Below are 22859 nucleotides of genomic sequence, written 5' to 3' on the forward strand. Positions count from 1 at the left end.
GCTCTGGTTTAATGGGTTCTATCTCTGGCTCTTGGCAGCACAGTCGTGGCCGATGGCAGTCACAATGAGAACACCCTTCTACTCAGGAGACATAATTGTTGCTGGACAGTGCTTGTGCTTCTTGCCAAGTCACCTCAAAGCCTCCTCCTTCTTCCGGCTTTTCATAACCGCCTCACAGCAGGATCTCTTTGCTGTTTTTTCTCTGATCAGAAGATTCACAACCGTTGAAAAGCAGAAGAGAAAACATTTGGTCTGAGAGTCAAAGGAGTTATCCATCATATAGCTTCCTCAGGGACAAGAACACAAACAGAATGGAAACAGCTACAGTAACACAAAATGTACTGTTGTAGTCACTGAAAATGTTAAAATTAGAAAGCTGTGTTTTTTCTCTTTCCTTTTTGCATTTCATAAAGTGCAATGCTGATGAACCATTTAATACGTATTTAATCATTTGCCATAGAAGAATCTATGCATGTTTATTTGTATAGCTCATTTCAGCAATGGTAATTAAAAGTGCTTTTCACAGAATCTTAAAAAGCATTAAGTTGGCACAAAATAAATCAATTCAAATCAGAGCATAAAATTACAGTGCAGAACAAGAATCAAAAACCTTTGTAAAAGGCAACGGCAAACAGAAAGGTCTTCAGCTTTGATTTAAAAGAACTGAGAGATGTGGTTTTCTAGCAGATTGTTCCAGATATCTGGTGCATAAAAACTGAACACTGAAAGATCAAGAATGGACTGTTAAAAGCAAATGGAAAGCTTCAATAAAACAGTTAAATAGAGACATCAAGGCTTGTTATTAAATTGGCTTTACAAAAAACAAATCCTCCCAAATAGTGCACTGCATAATTATAGTATTATTGCTGCAAATAGCCTAATGAATGGTCATCATTGAGAAAATGTCAGCAAGATAAAGTTTCTATGACAGTTTTACAATAACATATAGTGGTCTTGATCAGTTTCAATATTCAAATGGGAATGAAAATATTGCAAGACCCAGGTAAAGGACCCCTATTATGTACATTCCTCTAGACCCCCATTTGAAAAGAGTTTGTGCCAGGGACCCCCTTTGACCAGGGTCAAAACCCGCTCGGAGCCATGGATGAATTCGGACATACTGAAGCCATGAAAAAAATGCTCTGAATTTCTAAAATTAGTCAAAGCTTGCCAAGCGCTTCGACAGTGATCTCCAAGCTCAGCTGGACAACGAAACAAGCAATGTAAGAAACATTGTTGCCATGACCAAAACCTCTAAAAGAAACTTTATCAATGATAAAGCTGAGGAAAACAAAAACAATCCTCGGGAGCTCTGGAAGCTACTCAACAACCAACTAGTCTGCGGTCAGAAACTGAAAACCAGGTTTACAAACATAATCAAATCGAATGACACTCATCATCTGAATCCCCCTCCCCCACCCCTCTTCCCCTAACTGTTTTCCCCCCAGTTTACCTCCTTTTGATGATTTCCTGTTTTTTGGTTATATAGAAGTGTATATTTGTACGTCTCTAAATGTTCTGATGAATTGAAAATGGTGGACCCTATTGTAAACAAGTGTAATGCTTTATGGTGCCGTCCACAGTTTTTGTATTGAGTTGTGCTTGAAATGTAATCCTGCAAAATGTTTACTTCAATCAATCAATCAATCAACGATGCAAGAATTGTGAGCTTGTAGATAGATCTGCTATCTTTGAATAGCCACAAAATAAAATAGGGCTCAATGTATTATGAACCGCTTCTCATGTTGCTCTGGACCCCTGGAGGTGCCTGGATCCCACTTTGAAAACCAGTGCACTATGGTTTACCGTACATGATTCTAAACCGTAACACTTTTGTCTGTGGATTTTTGAGGGGTGCTAGCCCCTCCTATGCACAGTTTTGTGTGTGTGTGTGTGTGTGTGTGTGTGTGTGTGTGTGTGTGTGTGTGTGTGTGTGTGTGTGTGTGTGTGTGTGTGTGTGTGTGTGTGTGTGTGGCACAGAATGTGACGATTTGATTGGCTGAGCACATAATTTGATGATGTATGATGATAAGAGCGCCCCTCACTTCACAAAAGTGTGATTTTCTTTTCTTTTTTATGAATCCTTTATTTACTGCTACTGTGTGACCTGTAATGCACCGTCAACACAACCAACATTGTAGGTGGTTGCATGATGAAAGCTCCCTTATCGATTTGAACCACTTTTACCCTGGTGTCCATATTGGGTCATGAAATTATAGGTGAGATTTTTCAAAAAACTACAAACTTCACTGATTTTCCAAAATGTCAGAATCTTTTGTAGTACAACAAAGCACAGGGTTTGAGCGGTTCAGGTTTTCTCATAGTGTGTCATGCTATAGGACCTCAAGTGGAACCAGTCTCTCAATGAAGTCCATAGAAGAGTGGGGAGGGAGCACGGAACTGAAGGGGTGGAGAACACACAGGACTCCCTCTTTCATTGGTGTCGCCCAGGTTGCTCCTTTGTGAATCAGTTTAGTTTACTGATTTGATTTGATCCTTAGTCAAAACCCTGTCCACCTCCCGTCCTGATGACACACAGGACAGAGGCAGGCACACAATACAGGACAAATAGGGCTTACAAGAAGGACATACAGGGCAGGGGAAGAGGCCTTGACCGTGACATATATCACTAATAAAAGCCTGCCATTAGTAGACCATGTCCGTGTAAGTATGTGTCCTATTTTTTGAGTGGTGTAAACCACTCCTACAACTGGCTTTGTTAGTTTACGTGTCTCTTCGTACCCAAAAAAAAATCACACCCGTGTGAACTGAGTGGTGTAAGGTCTTATATAGACTGATCAGCTGTGGTCTGACGTAATGTCTGACGTAATGAAATCACACCTGTGTGAACTGGGTGACCGTAGCAACCATGCTCATTTTTTTGGCACAGACAGACAGACAGACAGACACGTAAACTAACAAAGCCAGTCGTAGGAGTGGTTTACACCACTCAATGAGCATGGTTGCTATGGTCACCCAGTTCACCCGGGTGTGATTTCAGCTTTGTTAGTTTACGTGTCTGTTCGTACCAAAAAATGAGCATGGTTGCTATGGTCACTCAGTTCACACGGGTGTGATTTTTTTTCTTTCTTCTTTTTGAGTGGTGGCTTTGTACCCGTGTCTGTTTGTCTCTATTATTACGTTTATTTTTGCAGTCAGTTTGTATTGGGTTTACAGTCCACAGATGCATGTACAAAAATCATGATAATACAGTGGACCAACAGCTTAGATTAGGTCAATATTTCTGCAACAAATCTGTGAGGGAAATTCATTCTTAAGATCTTTCTTGTCTGCACCAACTATGATAACTTATATCGCTCACATTTTAGAAGATTTCCGTTGGAATGGATAGATGGAATGATTGATGATGAAACTGAAACAAAGTAAAAGAAATGTATGTGAAGGACATACATTTTTTGAGATGGGCCTACTACACTCACAGGCACGCACGCACATGCACTGAGATTTTGCACAAGGATATAATTTATTCCATCGTGGACACTCTACAGTATACTCTACATTTTATTCCAAAACAGCATGCAACTTGAAGTTTCCAAGCAGATGGTGAAGACCTGTGAGTTGGTTTTACATTTGAATATGCAAGCCTGACTGAGACAAATTGCTGTTAGACACAGGGGAGTGTATCTGTTTGGAACAGGTAAGAGAACAGAACGAGACCTAGGCTAGTGTTCTGTGCACAAGAACAATGAACAGGGAAGGCTGAATACAGCACGCTGCTATTAAACTATATTCTCACTAAGGTGTACTAATTGACCATTTACATTATACCAATAGCATGCAGTCATTAACTGGCCACATAGGCACATACAGTATGCCTGCAAATATCCTAAGCTATACCTGCATTTGATGGACAGACAGAGTACTTCATGGTGTGGTTCTTAACTTCTTGTCCTTCAGCAGCAATTACTTTCTTACGAATTGCTTTGCTAAACCATCTAGCTTCTCTTACCCAAAAGCCCAGTCCCTCTGGATATTGACAGCTGCCTAAAAAACAAACCTAGCAATGTGAATAATATCATGACTGAAAGCTCATCACGTTGAGAGTTAATCTTACAGCAGCAATCAAAATCCCCAACCCATTACATGGAAACTCGCCAAATTAGCTTTTCATTACACAATATACAAATCAGTGTAGAATCAGTGAAGAATTACACCACATTCAAACATGCTTTTTCTACCCTAAATGCCCTACTAATAAGCTATTCTGTTACAAACTATTTTGCACAGTGTTCACATATTCTGCCTGGGTTCAGCACAGCAATCCGCAGATTCTGTTCTCTACTCATGAAATTGTCTATAACCCAATGTAATCTAAAGCTAGAACCGTGCTCTAAGTTTAAGTGATACTGTATCTAATTTTCTGGATTGCCATAAAATAAAACATATAAATGTTTAATTGGTGTAGCAAATGCATAACATAAAAGCATTAAAGAACATGCATTGTATTGTCTGGGAAATTAAATAAATTCCAATCAGACAGAGCCTGAGATAATTCACAATTTAAGATGATGCCAGTGGGGAAATTCAGCAGTCAGCCTAGACACAGGATAGGATACATCAGGAGTATGGAGTATAATATCAACAATTACAGTTTTTCACGATTGTTAACACACGTTTTTCACAACCTAACGGCATTCTCAAAACTGCACACACAAAACTGAAAACCTCACACACAAAATGCTAAACCCTGACTCTCCTTTTCCATGATGACTCTTTGCCATCAAATCTCTTAACTGTTCCCAAAATGGAACTCGTGTTTTCATTTGGTACACACAGCCATATTTTCCAATTACACACACATACCATTCATTGAGTACACACAACTAAGCATTGGCTACACACTACCAAGCATTTACAGCACAATGAAGTGAAAATTTGAAAACACAATCATAGAAATGCAACACACATGAATGACAACGACTCTGGAGAATGAGCCATTTCTCCTTTTGTAAAATGACTCCGTGTTGGTCTACTTTTTTTTTTTAATTGTAAACCAGCCTGCTCAAAGCCGGCTCTGTGGGTTCCGTTCATATACCTTCTACCTCCAAGCTGAAAATAACTCCTCAATAGGATTCAGGAAAGGAGAACAAGGTGGAAGGAATAGAACCATGATTGAGCACATGGTCAACCACACAAGGGAGTGTGATGTAGTGCAAATTGTGTCGATTTTTGTGTGTTAACAATCGTGAAAAACTGTAACGTTTGAGTGAATATACTGTATGTGGTGCTACACCAGAATGCTCCGTGCAGTACTTAACATCAGCAAGAGTACACGTTACCAACAAGAATCTGTATGATGGAAGGGTGAGCCAGAAAATAGCAGCCAGGAGAATGAGACTAGCATGACACTGCCAAAGACACCAAGAGCTGCCAGCCAGCAAACTAGTGCTGTGGGAACACACGGGCAGCGGTCACAAGGACGTCCCACATTAACATATATGTGGATGTACTCAAGAACGAGACAGGGACGCAAAGCACCAACGAACTGGCAAGATGTACTGTATGGAGAATCGGGATGACTGGAAGCGACGATGGAGGGCTCGTCTGAGGACGACCTGGTCCTAGAGAGAGTCACTCATTATGGTTCTGTAGTGTACATCCAACTAGCAGGGGTGGCAGTAGCTCAGTTTGTGAGCGTTTCTGTCTATCTTGTGTAAGTATGGGCACAAAGCCTTTTGAAAAACAACAAAAACATTTGATATGGAAGAAATGAATTCCCTCACTACCATTGCCAACAACAACTCTGTAGGGCACTGATTCACTGAACCTTGAAGAAGGGCTGCTGTATGTCTGACGCAGAAAAACACAATGGTGCCTATTCGGGAGAAAAAGCCTAAAGCACCTCATGTTTTGTCAGACTGAGACAGACAGAAGTCGACAGAGACAGATCAATAAATGACTAAAATGTTCCTTTTTTTCTGCCATTATACTGTTCACCCTGAATTGATTTACAGGACCTTGTCTTGGTCTTGAAGAATTCGGCTGTCTTATCTACTGAGTTTCTTCATCAAACTGCTGCTCTCCTCAGTCATACCAAGATGACCAAGTTAATAGGTATTGGAGACACGTGCCTATGTGTATATTATAGTAAAAAATATTTTTTTTTTACATTTATTTATGTAAAAACGTGTAGCCAAAGAACATATTGAGAAAAAACAAAACAAAGGAAATTCTGGTATCATAATATTCATAGGCAATACTCTAACTTTGACATGTGTGTGTGTTGTGTTGTGAGTTGAAGAGTATGTGTACCACGTGAATGCGCAGCTCAGTCAATGATGCTTTACATGCTCAAGCGCTCAACTCGTGCTGCATTAAAAAGCAAATGTTTTTTCTAAATAATAGGCCAGGGGTGTCTCGGGAACGATGCAAGTCGGGAACAATGTAAATTGGAATATGCCCCACCAGGTTATGCAATACCTATTGTACCTATTGTCAGAATACCCATTGTCTGTCTGTGTCCACATATAAAAATGTATAAAAACAAAAATCCAAAAATGTAATAATAAATATTTATTTAATTGATTTCATTGTGGTATTTATTATTTAATGTTTGGACAAAAAAACGTCCATAGCCAATCGCAGAGCAATCGTCCCTCCAGGCTATGTAGTTAATACTAAAGCGTTAGATTTGCTGCCTTGGCCTATCATCAGGAGTTGTGGTGAGGTTTTAGCCAATCTTACTCTAACGCACGGTTGCCCACACTACTGGTTGCATTAGATGGTCACTGGTCAGAACATAATGTTAGTCACCATGCTAAAGTGGGGCAATTACAAAACGATTGAGTCGTGCAGGTCCTGCTGTGTAGTGTGTACCAACTAAGCGTCCAATGTTTTGCAGTACCAGTGACGACAGCTGGACAATGTACAATAAGAGATGACCATGGGCACAGTGAAATCAAGATAGCAACCTACATTGTCTGCTATCTTACAAGATGAGAGTTTGACATTCAAAATGCAGCTGTACTCAAGTCTGTCCACATGTCCCCTCATTCCTCAGTCTGTGAACAACCTCACCAGTGTCGCATTTTATATCAGACCAGTGTGAGGAATGGATCATCCAAGACAAGTAATCATTATTTAATCACACTACACATTAATGACAGTGGACACAATATAAACCTGTCTATTTAACAAATAATTATCAGTGGAATTGCACTGATAATTATTTGTTTTATGATATGATACGATGAGACACTATGAAGCACTGACTGTATGGATATTTATTTTTTTACCTCCGTTGACTGAATTATATGATTCATGGGGGATAGTTCCTTTGTATCCCCTTATCAGGTTCCTTAAAGAACCCACTATGGATCTTTTTCTATTATTGGTAGTTGTTATTGGCAAATTTGGCAACAATGTAAACATATTTTGGCCTATCATTAAACACAACTCTAGGACTCTAAGACAATAAAGTATTGCCGTGGTATTACGGTTTAAAGTAATAGAGGGTAGAGGCCCATTATAGTGCAACAGTCAGCCAAATAATGATGGGAGCAAGAGTGATACCAAATTATTATTTCAGTACAGAAAGGCAGCTTGACATTCTAAACAGCATACGGTACCTCTCATGATGTACTGTAGCTCAAAGGAAAGTAGGAACTCACAGTCTGAGAAAGATTATTTCTGAACAAAGAGTACCTTCATTTCTGTCTTACAGTATACTGTGTAAAGTGAAGAGATTTGTTGTTGCATTATTGCATTTCTGAGATATCACTGAACACCAGAGAGTAGACTTCATCACATTTGCAGGCTTGCAGCACATTTTATTTGAAAGCAACACAACATGTCAGAATGTCTTCATAGATTTTGGCTCATGTGATGCAGAATGCAACAAATGTTACATTGATTTGATATATTGTTTTACATAAAATAAAATAAAAATGTTTATGTCAGGGGTGCCCAAAAGGTAGATTGTGATCTACCAGTAGATCACAAAGGCTGTGCAGGTAGATCACATGGCATGCCCCTAAAGAATATTTCATTTAAATAAAAATACAAATAAAATAAATGTTGGCATCTGCCATTTGAATTAAGGTGTCTTGATTGATTGACATAAAAAAGGGCCTGTCAGCTCAAACCCACACAATGCAATAGGCTACTTTGTTTTCAAGAGTGCTGCGCACAAACGTCAGTAGCATTACAAATTAAATACAAAAAACCCAACCTATTCAATTTATCCCCCTCTATTTCCCATTCCAAGTGCATTTGTCTTATTATGTAACACCAGTGCCGCTATTCCAAAGCCCCCTCAGGTACATTTTTACTATATTCAGAAATGGTATAATATTGATTTGGCGTGGGTAGATCTTGTTGAGCTGGTCATTTTGAAAGTAGCTCTCAAGTCAGTGTGGGCACCCCTGATTTATGTAGTTGTATACACAGATTCATATCCATGAATATGTGTATACTATACAGTTCTAGTATTTACAGTGGTGATAAATCATCATGGATAACTAATAATTTGTAATACACTTATTGTTCAATCACAAATTGCCCTCAGAGTTGTGAGCGAGTGTTAAGAATGTATTTAATGACAATCAAATGATCATACTTCAACTATAGCTCAATGTTCACATTTGGAAATTACGTAAAATTGTAAATATGACATCTTACTTATCCCAGTGCATTTGATTTACTCAACCTAAAGTCAAGCCGGACATTAATTAACAATTAAAAAACATGCCCCATGTCACATTGACTCAAACAAATTAAAACACTGTTACCGTTATCATTTCATGGAGATAGTGTGTTTATCCTGTTTTATCATAATGCTTTCTCTTGAAGATTTGCATTTTAATTTACAGAATTCAAACAGCCCCTCCCTATGTGATTAGCTGGCTTTCACAAAATACTTGCCATTGCGTTTCAGTTTTCTTAATAGTAACATGTTATTCATATCCCCATACACATTAAAACCAGAAAAGCATCAACTGTCATTTTAGATTTTCGCTAGTGATGCACAATGTCATTGGTAGCATATCGATATTGGCCAATATTTCAAAAAAACGGTATCGAACCGATATCAAAATAATTCTGATATTTTTTCAGTGATTCACCGAAAAAATTCAGCAATGAGCTCAATATAAATATAATATAATGCAATAAATCAGTATCGGACGATTTGACCCTGCATATTATCGTATATCGATATCGCTCAAAATGTAAATATTGTGCATCTCAAATTTTTGCGTTGGCCATTAAAAAATAGCAGATCTACAAACTCACAGCGCGTCACTTTGTGCCGCTCTGCGACCGCTCTCCTCACTGGCCGGTGAGTCTATAGGATGCAACAGCAGTGACAACACAGACATGTGTGTGGGGAGGGATTAATAGCGGCATAATGACTAAATTGGGGAAAAAAAGGGGGTAAACATAAGGTACAGACATTGCAGTACTTTCCACAAAAGCCAAGTTGGGGTGACCAACCAAACAACCAAACAACTGACTGACGGGAAATGCACGATTTCATAGTAAATGTGACCTGAGGTCGCAACATCTGTAGTTATAAACAAAAGATTATAGGGAATCACATGTGCTTTTTGAAGACCATGGAGAATTGAATATTCACTGCCAAAACATTCAGCAAACAACTTGGAGTAACATGAACATGAATCTACAGAAAATGCCAAATGAGATCATTGATTCAAATGTTTTAACATATCCAGGAGTTTTGTATTGTTTGTATATCATCATTATTTTAGGCTCAATTAATTTCCAAGCTACAGTTTGTGAATAAGCTTACTGAAATGTATCAGTGAGATATTATATTCCAGCATAATTTCACAAGAGGCCTACATTACATAGCTGTGGTAACATCGGCTGCAGTAAAAGGCCAGTGAATGACCTCAGGGGGACATGGCAGTCAGTAAGTACTGTATGAGCTGCAGTTGTGCACAATTAACTAAACTGAGCTTGCCCACGGCCACAGTTTTCATTCACTGATAAAGAATGGCCTAATATAAACATGTTTATAATGTAACACTCTCATACCCAATCCATATACATTTTACGGCCACTACGTTTTGATAGCACATAACTAACCACAATATAGAACTCAAATAAGTACCAGCCTACTCTAGATCGGTCAATGGTGAACTTAAAACATTGGCTGATGCAACATGTTACTATGGTTCTTCTTCTGCTTTAAGACTAAGCCAGGTTTCATAGAAACACGTGGTTAGCATTGTCACATTGTAGCTGTGTGAAAGGGGAATGCTGAACATTTTCAACATTAAACAATGTCATTACCTATACCTGACCAGGAGTCATCAATGTTTTTCAGTAGCTGAGAGAGAGAGAGAGAGAGAGAGAGAGAGAGAGATGAAGCAGGACCCCTACTTAAGCAATATTACACAAGACGAGAGGGTGTTCTTCATCGTCATTAATGCACGCCTGCGGATACAGCAGTTACCCTTAAAACTAAGATAATCACTGAACATTTTTTTAATGACAGATGTAGCCACTACCCACTACGACCAAAAATGTCCTAAGAAACTAGCTAGCCTAGCCACCGAGTCTGCTGCATGCTCTGGGAGAAAAGCACAGCTGAATTCTTTGTTTTGAATAGGTGTTCCAATATCGTGGTTAAAGCGCGGCTAGAAAGCTGTTTCAACCAATCAGATTGCTTCCTCAAAACGACCTGTTGTATAATACATAGCCTATTACACAAAATTGTGTTGCAGATTAAACCTTTTCATGGTTTCATAGATATAGCTTCATAGACTTTTTTGATCACATTTATGTTTTATACTGACATGATAGTGATGCTACTGACCATGACACTGACTATGATACTGGCATGATAGTGACACTGGCCATGCCATGATACTGACAATGATGATACTGACCATGTAATCTCTCAAGAACAGATTCCGAGCTATGCTACTGAATCTGTCAGCAGGGCCATTCAGAATTGTGTATACATTGTTGATAGTGGGAATGAAAACATGGTACACTGGAATTCAAGGAAACAAACAGCAGAGGGCGCTGTTTTTCCTATTTACGCAACAATACACAAAGCTACAATTTAATTTTGCTAGGGGGTGGGGAGCGGTAACCTGACTCCGCCAGATGGGGCAGCAGAGAGTACACTGGGTTCCCTCCCTCCTGCTGAAGGAACCCAGTGTACTCTCTGCTGCCCCATCTGGCGGAGTCAGGTTAGGGGAGCGGGGAACTGCCACTACTAGCCCAAAATGGTTGAGAATGAGAAACACAGCAAATCTGCATGCTCGCTCACACTTGACTTGACTTGGTTTGGCTGTCTTGTTTTACTCACTGTTTGTTGATGTTGATTGATGACTCTTGATGAATTGAAACCGGTTGAGGGCAGCAGGCAGGGTTGTGAGTATATTAACGAGTCAAAGTTTAAAAAGAAAATGGGGGCAAACAAAACAAAAACAGGCTCCAGACAATTAATAAATGTTTCAAAACAAACAAGCGCACGTTCCAGGTTCAAATAAACAAATATTTCAACACACACACACACACACACACACACACACACACAGGTCTAAGGCATTCGTAGCCTAATGTTGAAAAATGAGCAGCAGTTCCCTTTAAACCAACAGTGAAATGAATAATTTACTGAAATCTCCACACCTGTGCAAATTTGGTTGATGAAATGTTACTCAAGTGGCACGACAATGCATGTGCCAACTAGACTAGAACACAACTGTTCAGTAAAATGAACAAACAAAAACCACAAATATATTTCCAGAATGCATTTTGAAAATACTTTTGGGATATTCTTCAGAGATGGTGACACTGAAATCGCAAGGGCAATATTTAAAGTCTTCTTTATATTTAATCTGAGAAGGGACTCAACACTTCTGGAGAATGTGACCCCTTTCCAAGGTCTGTTTTCTTGTTTCATGTGTCTGTACACATGGATACCACCCCACTCATTTGGCAATATGTTGTTTGGCAAGCAATGTTTTGAAATTACAGTGGCAACACATGGTCATTAAGCACATCACATCGTCTGTTTTTTTACAGAGGAAAAACAAGAAAGCCGGAAAAGGTTGAGTATTGCCATCCACCAACCAGGTTCCCTTTCTCCAGTTTGAGGTAGACTTTGTCGTCTTTCTCTAGAAAGAGTAGTACTCCATTGGTGGCAGCCTCACGAGTGACGTCTTTGTCCCCTGCGAAGGCAGAGATGACCGGTTTCCCATTCAACATTAGGTTCACCTGCAGGGACAATTCAACAGAGACAGCCATTACATTGAGCAGTGGTGGGAAAAGTACTCAAATGTTTTACTTAAGTAAAAGTATCAATACTGCAATGTAGAAATACTCTGTTACAAGTAAAAGTCCGGAATTTCAGAATTCAGAATTCAAAATGTACTTAAAGTACCCAAAGTAAAAGCACTCATTATGCAGAATGTCTCATTTGAAGTTTTCAAATATCTAAAAATCTTTTGAAAATAGCAGATCTATATAGATCGGCTATTATATGTATATAACTAGAATTTCGCGGGCCTTCGGCCCGCTCATCCCAGAGTTGCGTTGGCCCGCCTTGCGATACAGAAGTCCACAGATACAGAAGTGCACAGTGACACGCGTTGTATGCAGCTGTTTTGTGTTGCAGCGCGCGTGTAGTGTTGTTATCCATATATGCGCCTCGGTTCGTCCCGTTTGTTCCACGCCAGGTGTCGACGCAGTCGTTGGCGCAAATTTCTTATTATTTTAACTGTGTATTTAATTGCGGCTAGTAGCACACATTTTTTTTTAGGAGCACGCTGAAAAGTTATGAAATAATGTGTTTGAGGGCCCTCCTATATACAGCTTTAGTCCCCACACGTCTCAATATTTGCCATTGACAAAGAACAGAGAAATTAGGTCGAAATGCCGCTAAATATGACGTAAATTAAAATGTATTATATATATATGTTTTTTTAATTGAATGTAAATACTTTACTTATAAAAAAACCTGGCAACCCGCACCCCGCGGTCATTTTCCGCTAACCGGAGCGGTGCTCCCTAGCCTGCTGGAGGGGTTCACATCATCCCATGCAGCCTCGAGAGGAAAAAGAAGGCAAATAAATGCAGCCTTGAGGCTACCTCCCAATGTGGTGTTGTGGAGCTTGATCACCTCCTCGTCCTCCTTTTCTCCCCAAATTGGCAATGCCACATTTGTTTTTAGGAGCACGATGAAAAGTTATGAAATAATGTGTTTGAGGGCCCTCCTATATACAGCTTTAGTCCCCACACGTCTCAATATTTGCCATTGACAAAGAACAGAGAAGTTTGGTCGAAATGCCGCTAAATATGACGTAAATTAAAATGTATTATATATATATGTTTTTTTAATTGAATGTAAATACTTTACTTATAAAAAAACCTGGCAACCCGCACCCCGCGGTCATTTTCCGCTAACCGGAGCGGTGCTCCCTAGCCTGCTGGAGGGGTTCACATCATCCCATGCAGCGTCGAGAGGAAAAAGAAGGCAAATAAATGCAGCCTTGAGGCTACCTACCAATGTGGTGTTGTGGAGCTTGATCACCTCCTCGTCCTCCTGTTCTCCCCAAATTGGCAATGCCAATAAATGCAAAAGTTGCCTAGTGTGAATACTTCCACAGCCTAAGTAGTAAAGGAGAAACTATCAGTGTTCTCCGAAATCGGTCAATGTTTGTCAACTCAGCACGTGTTGACAACGCATATTAGTAAACAGAAGCCGTATGTGTGTCACACCAAAAGTGGTGACCTATAGAATCCTGTACATAGAAGCATCACGCAATCGTCTCCCTCCCTGTGTGGGTCACGTGGTGGGCTCTGAGCAAATGGGAGAGAGAATGTAGTGTTGCCAGGTCCGCGTATTGTAAGCGAGTGGTAGTGTGTGTAAGTAGCGTGTTGAATGGCATTTTTTCGGTGCTTGTTTTCATAGACGTGGCAACAAATTAGGCGGGGGTGTCGGTGCTTGTGGCGTGTTTGTGTTTATTATTGATATTGATATTGTTTGCGAGTGTGGACGGGAGCCGGCTGTAGTGGCAGTGCGATGACAATTGTTACGCGGCTGGTGTCGAGTGTGGCCGTGCGGCGCGACATGAGGAGATAGGGAACCAACGACGCGGAGGGTAAGGCTGTGTCGTGTTAGTGTGTTGTTGCAGTGTGTGTTGCAGCGTGTTGCAGCGTGTCAGTGACGTAGTAGCTGGTGCCTTTTGTTCCTGTGCGTGCTTTTGGGCACATGTTTTCAATTGTAATATAGGATAATCAAAATCTACAACGTAACTAGTAACTAAAGTCTTCAAATAAATGTAGTGGAGTAAAAGTACAATATTTGGATCCGAGATGTATGGAGTAGAAGTAAAAGTATTGGAAATTGGAAATACTCAAAGTACAAATACCTCAAAATTGTACTTAAGTGCAGTACTTGAGTAAATGTACTAAGTTACTTTCCACCACTGAAATTGAGCACCATCTGATCCTCACCACCACCTGTGGACCGGGGTCCACTGGTTGGCTGTGAGGATATTGCAAGTGCCCTGCCAAATAATTAATTGATAAACTTTAAATAACATTCAAATAAAACATAGCATAAAATGTTTTACTGTAAGATACTGAAGGCACAGTATATAGGCCTGGTACTGAACAGGTGCTGAAAAACATTCCTATGAGTGGTCTGAGTCAATGGTTATATTTAGCTGCAGACATCTGAAGCTTTTTTGTGGACCCCCATACAAAAAGTAAATATTGTGCATTGAAGAGAATATATCTGTAATAGCAATTATGATGAATGTCTTACATTTATGCTATATTATACATATTATGGTGTTTTTTTAAGATCTCGGCTTAAACATTGGAATAAAATATGCTTAAAAGGGTTACCACTGCTTTAAAGTATCATAACTTTTTTTAATTGTGTTTTTTTATTAAAAGTGAGATGTTCCCGACTTTGGCCATTTGGCGGCCTGCTCTACTGTACATGCGCCATCTACAGGAAGCTACAGAGAGCACATGCCCCCATTCACATCAACAGGGCTGTAGTGGAAACAGTAGCTTCAGATTCCACATCTTGCCTCCTTTCAGATTTTTCAGATTGTTTTTATATGGGTATGGAGTGGCGGTTGGGGATATGGGGGTTGGAGGGGTAGTAGCGGGTTGGGGGGCCTTCACTTGGTTGGGGCCAAACATCACTGTAATAGGTTCTATGCACAGCATAGAAAGAAATTTGGCCCTTCCCTACTTCCTTCACAGGTCTTATTAAGGTTCTGTTACATTTAGTGCAATCTGAGAAGCCATTGTCAAAAAATTAAGGAAAAACAGCACCCTCCTTTTATTGACTGTCGAGAGATTACATTTGGTGTAGCACAGTCGTTACATTTTTAACTGAGAGTGTACGGGTCCATTTGGTTCCATTTTAAATTTGTACACTCTCGGAGTTACACCATACAGGGCCATTTGGAACCCACACACTTTGAGACCCACTGGTGTGGCAGAGTGTTTCCAGTGAGCCAACATGCACAACAGCAGCACCCTGACTCTGTTTGACCAGAATGGAACAGAGCCTTAATCCGCCCAGGGGTGCCCTGTAGGCCAGCTGTATGCAATCAATGCTGCGGTGTCAAACTGAGATTGATGTGATACCACTAGCTAGGATTGCACCCTGAACACACCCTGACATGAGCTATCCATGGTGCTGAAGACAGCTATGTGTGTCCCTGGGTCCCTGGCTGTGCCTGAGCATGAAAATAGTGTTTGGTTGGTTTTCACAACCAAGTGTCACTGTTGCACAGCCTAACACAGACACATATTAACTGTATATATGATGATTCGGGGTGTTACAGTACAGTGACAGTACAGTACAGCAGAGGGACCCCCTGGGACCCCCACACTGTAACTCTGTCATTTCTCAACCATTTCGGACGCGGGTCCATAACCATTTCCTGAGGGTCTGGATGTTCTGAACATCCGGCTCTTTATGAAAGTAATGAGCCGTAGCCTGACTTTCCAAATATCTTTGCTGAATGTGTGAGTGTGAGTGTGAGTGTGTGTGTGTGTGTGTGTGTGTGTGTGTGTGTGTGTGAGTGTGAGTGTGAGTGTGTGTGTGTGTGTGTGTGTGTGTGTGTGTGTGTGTGTGTGTGTGTGTGTGTGTGCGCGCGTGTGCGTGTGTGTGCGTGTGTGTGTGTGTGTGTGCGTGTGCGTGTGCGTGTGCGTGCGTGCATGTGTGTTTGCATACACATTGAAATAGACAAAGAGCATACCTGTATAGTTTGGCTCTGATACACTTTGATAACGTGAAAGTTAAAACTGTAGACTCCTTTTCTGGGTGACAAAAACACTGATTCAAATGTGAAGTAGTTTCCTATATTCACCAGCACCTATAGGACAGAAAAAGAAAATGATATAGCCAATCTACAAGCTCACAACCTGTCGCAACACGATGTGTTGTGAGCTTGTAGATCTGCTATTTTCTGTAAATGATTGCCTCAATTAGAGACAATAGGGTTCATGTGTCTTTGTGCAGTCCCAGTCCCACTCACTCCCATGCGGAAGGGGCCGAAGGGCAGTCCTTTTCACCCTAGTCTACACTTAGTAAACTGGACCTGAGTTGGCTCTGTACTTACTACTTGGACAGCTTTTTTTGTTCTACACCAAATCTCTTCACCAAAAATAGTCCACCTACAAGCTCACAGCCTGTCGCACGTGGCACACAATTTAGAACACAATATATCTCATAATCTAACAGACATATTGCAGGATGAACAGCCCCACTGCACACATGCACACACGCACGCACGCACGCACGCACGCACGCACGCACGCACGCACGCACGCACGCACGCACGCACGCACGCACGCACGCACACACACACACACACACACACACACACACACACACACACACACACACACACACACACACACACACACACACACACACACACACACACACACAATTATCTGGTACTAGTAATAATTTAGAATTTTCCAGTTTACTCATGTCTATAAGGGTCTGTAACTCTGTGTGTCTGGAATTAATTAGCAAACTGCTGAACCGACCAGCACCAAATCTCTTGTGAACACTGCACAAGAAATAATAAGGTATTTGATATGGGTTTCAAAAAGTGTTACCAAACAGGCAACTGCATCCCATGACAAAACCATGTATAAAGGTAATAAAGATAATAATTTAGGTTTATCTTAGGATTTTTTTTTAATGAAATCTGTCATCTGTTTTTAAATTAAAATAATTACATTTGTGGCACAATATGTTGTAGGGACATGTTCTAATCAGGGAGAATGCTGGCAGCTCTACTGACTGTACTGACTGTACTGACAGTAGCCTGCTTTGAATCTGCTGGTTATTGATGCAGCACACACTGTTGATTATGTGAGCCACATTAATATGCCAGTCTCACACATCATTAAAGCTTGCCTAACCTGCTACTGCAGAAGTGATGTAGAAATTAACATTTAGTCTAGTGAAGTATACAGTTGTGTGCTTGATGGAGATAAGAGATAGCAAATGCTAGTTTCCATTGATGTTTTTAAAATCCCTTTAACTCTCCATGTCTGATACTATATTGTGTGGTGCCTGCCTGCCTGCCTGCGTGCGTGCGTGCGTGCGTGTGTGTGTGTGTGTGTGCGTGCGTGTGTGTGTGTGTGTGCGAGAGAGAGTGCGTGCGTGTGTGTGCGTGCGTGCACGTGTGTGCGTGCGTGAGTACGCGCGCTAAGTGTGCGTATCCTGCATGCAAAATAAATGTAGGCCTATATAAGAATGTGACTGAGTGAGTGTGTGAGTGCAAGGCTTCGTATGCTGCATGTCTTCTTCTTCAGAGATAGACAGATAGTCACTTCTGAATCTTGTTATTGCTTTCTGCATTAGCTGTAGCACAATTCATAACTCTCTGATGGAGACGGATCAGAGTGTGTCCTATAGAGACGTTGAAAAGGCCTATCACAGTTGGAAGATGAACCACAAATACTGTATAGGTAAAAGTTAGTACAATGGTGAAACAGGTACAACTTAATTTCCAAATCGTGTTCAATATTAGTCTTGAACGTGGACATTTCCTCCGATGTTTTCCTACGTTAAACATTGTTCATTGCTCTCAAACGTAACTTTTTTTTAAATGATCTTACTTGGTCGAAGTAAATAATCCTTGTTTTGTTGCTCATCTCCGATGGTTCATGGTTGTTGCTTCTGACAGCAGAGAAAGCCACCTTGGAGCTGGCAGCGCGCACCGAGATGCCGAGCGGAGAGGACGAGCTCTTCCAATCTGTGGTCGGGTTGGAGTCGCAAACCACAAGACATTTACCTTCCAGAACGATAGGCTCCGTGTCATTCTGTGCTCTCACAACCTCGCCGATCACAGTCCAACTGAGTATCAATATGAGGGAGTTCACCATGGCTCTCTCAAACAGCTGAAAGATCATAAAGATACCGTCTGCAAGTATGCGAGCCCTGCACCGATCTTTCACCGCAGACGCGTCTGACGCTGTGGAATTCTCTTATTGGATCCAGCAATGTGCCATATCGGAGTGAGAGATTATATCGAGACATCCATTTCAATGTCTTAAATCTTCAAACGCAGGGAAATTGGCGAAGATGATAATAATCGAAATTTGTATATGCGTATCATTTTCATATTGTTATTGTTCAGGCAATGCGGTTAGCTTTTGTTTGGAAATCGCCCTCTCCAGTCGAAAGAACGTGTTTGATGGCTGAGGATGACTGTTCCCCGTGGTGATGTGGTGCGCAGTGCGCGCAGACATCTACAACTTTACGCATGTAGGCTCTACGTATAGCCTACTATAACAATATAGACACCATGGCTACTAGTAATACTATCTTCAATTCGTTCTTAAGAAAAGATCCCATCCACTTAATTTCACTTATACCTTAAGATATTAGGCCTATAAATTCATTTTCTCTACTTTTGCTGTTTTGTGTTTTTGTGACTGCTATAATGGCCATACTGAATTCCCCTCGTGGAACCAATAAGGTCTACGATTCTATCCTATCCTATACAACTCAATATTTGCTTTGTTTTTATTGGATGAATGGCAAACCATTCTTTCTTGTTCTCAGTTCTCTCTCAGTTCTCTTATTTGCTAAGCAGAATCTTTCTCAATATAAGTGCTGCCTTTCATGCAGGGAGGGAGCACTTACATTTTACTGCAGAAGGCAGCTTAAAGTGTTTATGTTACAATTCATGCAGGTAAAGCTCTGACATGTTTGCATTTCTTCAATGATGATGATGATGACGATTCCTCCATTGTCATAGTTTAGTTTAGTTTAGTTTAGTTTCATTTATTTGTATATGGAAATTTGTCTTCGGTCTCAACATGGGTTGGTGTTGGGTCATTTCACAATTTAAGCATGCAACCAGGAGAGCTCACAATGTTCAAACACATAGCCTTCTCACCAGTGTGACCTTGGGCCTGGTCTCAGTGATGCTGGACACTCAATATAGAACGCTGGAATGTTTCTATGTTCGATTGCAGTTCTTTATAAATTCCCATTGTGGGGAAACTGAGGTTATATGCAATGACAACATGGCGTAATTCACATTTATAGGTCCAAATTATAATTCCACATGGCCATCTGAACTGTATACCATCCATCCAGATGGAGATGTAAATCTAACAGACAATTCAGTCTAAGCTGAATATATATCATATGAATTTTTTAAACGATTGAAAGAAATATTACTCTGTTGTAGGTTATTTACAGTAGTAGCCTATACTGTGAGGAGTAGGTCATCAATGTGTAGTGTACACATGTGTCTTACCACATGTGTCTGTGGCAAGACCTTCTCCGTGGCAAATTTTAGATTTTTTGGTTTTTACAAAACATTATAATGTTCTTATTTTGATCATAAGACCCAATTACTGAATCAGTCTCTGCAGGTTTTCCTCAGAATAGAGGGAAGTGAGTGGCAAATCGTGTGGCAAAGTGAGTTTAACGTCATTTCACGTCATTTAATGTAATCAAATAGGACTTTTCTGTTTGGATGTATGGGCTAGCTGTCAAAGCCAGAAAGTCGTTTTTTGCCACTCAGGCGTTCCTGCATAACTTCCGGGTATGATGATGATGTCATGCGCATACCCTCAATATGTATGACTCTGATTTAATATGACTATGGCACAGGGGTTTTCTAACATTTTATTTTCAAGAACCCCCATAACTCTGAGTGTACAAATGGAACCAAATGGACCCTATCCATTTGTGCATTCTGACTCTGAGTTACAGGCCTGTAAATGTTCTGCTAATATTGTCTACTCATTTGTATTTGTATTTGTACGGCGATGACCCCTGGTGAGGAGGAATTGAAATGCAAAGTTTGATGATTTTGTTTAGTTTTGTCTGATAACTTGTATTGATCCCCATGGTGTTCTGTCCGTTTGTTCTCTGTATTGACCCAAGCTGTTTCAAGGACATTTTGACAAGAAACATTACAGTTAATCTCAGCATCTCAACAAGTTATATCTCTGATTATAATTGTAAAGGATAGGTTATTTATTTTACTCAAATGTTATCATTGCCAATTCCCTCCATGTTTCTAGTCACTATCACTGCCAACCCGTTTCTTCTGGCGAGACAACATGTCTCCTCTCATACACATCACCAGACACTTCTTGTGAGGAATTTCACCAGGAGGCCATAATGCATGGGGCCATAATGCTATCGCTCTGAGTTCCGCTCCTTACAGGCACCGCAACCAACCTGTAGGAGTCTAAGTGCAGTGAGAGTGCTAGCTTCCCCAAATCTGGGCCAAGCACGCGCAAGCAGTCACCCGTTTGCCCTCTTGAGTGTGAGTATGCGTTGGCTTCCCACATGGGAACATGGCCCATTGTGTCCATTGGAGGAAAACATAAAACAAAAAACACTTCAAAAGTACTAGGTGACATTTTGTTGAATGCAAAGGTGATGTGGTTCAGTGGTCAAATGCTCTGTCTCTCAGCTTAGTTTCCATGTTCGAATCCCAGGCCTCCTATAACTGGAGTAGGCCTACTTTAACATTTTGAAGCCTAACATCCCACAACACTAGGAGACAACTGGTTTATAGGGCAAAGGTGTGTTGGTGCTGTGTTCTAGTGTGCAGTCTCTCAACACAAGGTTTCCATGTTCGAGTCCGAAGACTATACTATCACGTAGGGTAGTACATAACAAAAAGGGAGTCCACACATACGGTTAAGTAAAATGGCAAAATGTTGTGGTTAGCTCAATCGTCTGGGCACCTAGGCTGCTGAGCCAGCGTGACGGCGTGCCGCGGGTTCGACTCCAGATCCCGACGGCCTTTGTGTCTTCCCCCCCATCTCTCTCCCCATTGTATATACAATAACCTTTGTGTACTTGCTTCACATTGATTATGTCATGGTCCATGTGCACCAGAGCAACATCATCTGGGGTTCTGTATATCAAGAACCAATACATCATTGCAATTATACAGTAAGTAAACAAAAAATGTCAGTAAATGTCAGTCTTGGTTTGCATGTACGTTTTTTTTATTTTTTTAGATTCAAGAGATAACAAAACAACCAAACGGTGCCTGCTTGCATGTCATTTCAACCTGGCATCCCTATTTTAGGTATTACTAGGTGAAAATGATCAAAAATCATAATTGAACAGTAACAAAGTAACTAAAGCTGTTGGATCATTAAAATGGAGTAAAAAGTGTATACCTCTGAGATGTAGTGGTGTGGATTGTGGAAGTATCACAAAATTGAAATATTAGTCAACTCAAGTATCTTAAAATTGTACTTAATTACAGCCCTTAAGTAAATGTACTTAACTTCTTGTTACTTTCCACCACTAACAGCAGTTAACTAACAATTGTTATCTCTGTAGATTTCAGGCTACCACCACCCGTGAGGTTTTCCAAAGACACTGGCTTAATAACACATTGATATGCAAATTGATACAACTGTTGGGTAAACCAAGTAAAATAGGCTGCTGATGGGAACTTATTTATGATGATTACTATTATTGTTGTTTTGCATTCCAATCAAACAAACAAACTACAACAAACAAACAAACAAACTATCCTTATTTAGGGAACACAAAACCCCTTTAGCATACTTATGTATATCTGCATTTAGAGTACACCAGAAACAAGGTACATTTAAAGCCCTTTGTATCGGAACTAGGAGTACCTCAGCAAACCTCTGAAGGTTTGCATGCGTTTGTGTTTGTATTTATGTATGTACAGTATGGCTGCAATGCCACAGCAGAGACTGTTGTCCTGAGTCAGCGTGGGTCAAGCTCTTCAAGGAGCTCTGAAATAGAAAATGTTCCCAACAATGGCACAATCGGGTGTCTATATAACGCAAAGAAAACATGGACTCAAAATGAACCCACTTCAGTTGGCATCTGGAGTGTTCTTTTGCTACTTTGCTGTCCTTCCAGTGGATGGGTAATTGCAGCACACTGCAGTATGTGAATCTTTGCTGTCCTTCCAGTGGATGGGTAATTGCAGCACACTGCAGTATGTGAATCTTTCATAAAACCGAGCCAGTTCAAAATCTCTCAATGTGCTCTTATTGAGCCATCTCAAAACAATGCTGAATAAATATTGATCCAGCCTTCTGGATAAAACAAAAAACAACCTGTGACACAAACTAATCCAATACGGATGCACTGTATTCATGAGATTGCAGATTTCAGATGCAATATATCCTCTCCGGGTGCCTCAGTGGCAGTGCTACTACAAACAAACGTGGAAGCTGAATGCTAGGAACAGGTATCCATTATAAATGTCAGGGCTTCTGAGGTCTGTGCTTAACTTGCAGGTTTTCATACCAAAGCAAGTCTACACCAGTCACCACCATACAGGTATAGCACAACTTCAACCAGAGGGGGGTAAGGTAACCAATTAGTGAAATTGCTG

At 40.6% G+C, this 22859-nt stretch overlaps 1 protein-coding gene across 1 annotated transcript; it reads right to left on the reverse strand.

The window, feature by feature from the left end:
• Positions 1 to 12015: 12015 nt before the first annotated feature.
• Positions 12016 to 18375, reverse strand: cbln4 (cerebellin 4 precursor; the record flags this gene model as incomplete). The annotated part of the gene is made up of 3 exons (XM_079488604.1): positions 12016 to 12213; positions 16227 to 16343; positions 18109 to 18375. 3 exons carry the CDS (start codon positions 18373 to 18375, stop codon positions 12016 to 12018), a joined length of 582 nt encoding a protein of 193 aa, XP_079344730.1.
• Positions 18376 to 22859: the final 4484 nt, after the last annotated feature.

This window comes from Electrona antarctica (genome assembly GCF_951216825.1).
Source record: "Electrona antarctica genome assembly, chromosome: 2".
Taxonomy (NCBI): Eukaryota; Metazoa; Chordata; class Actinopteri; order Myctophiformes; family Myctophidae; genus Electrona; species Electrona antarctica.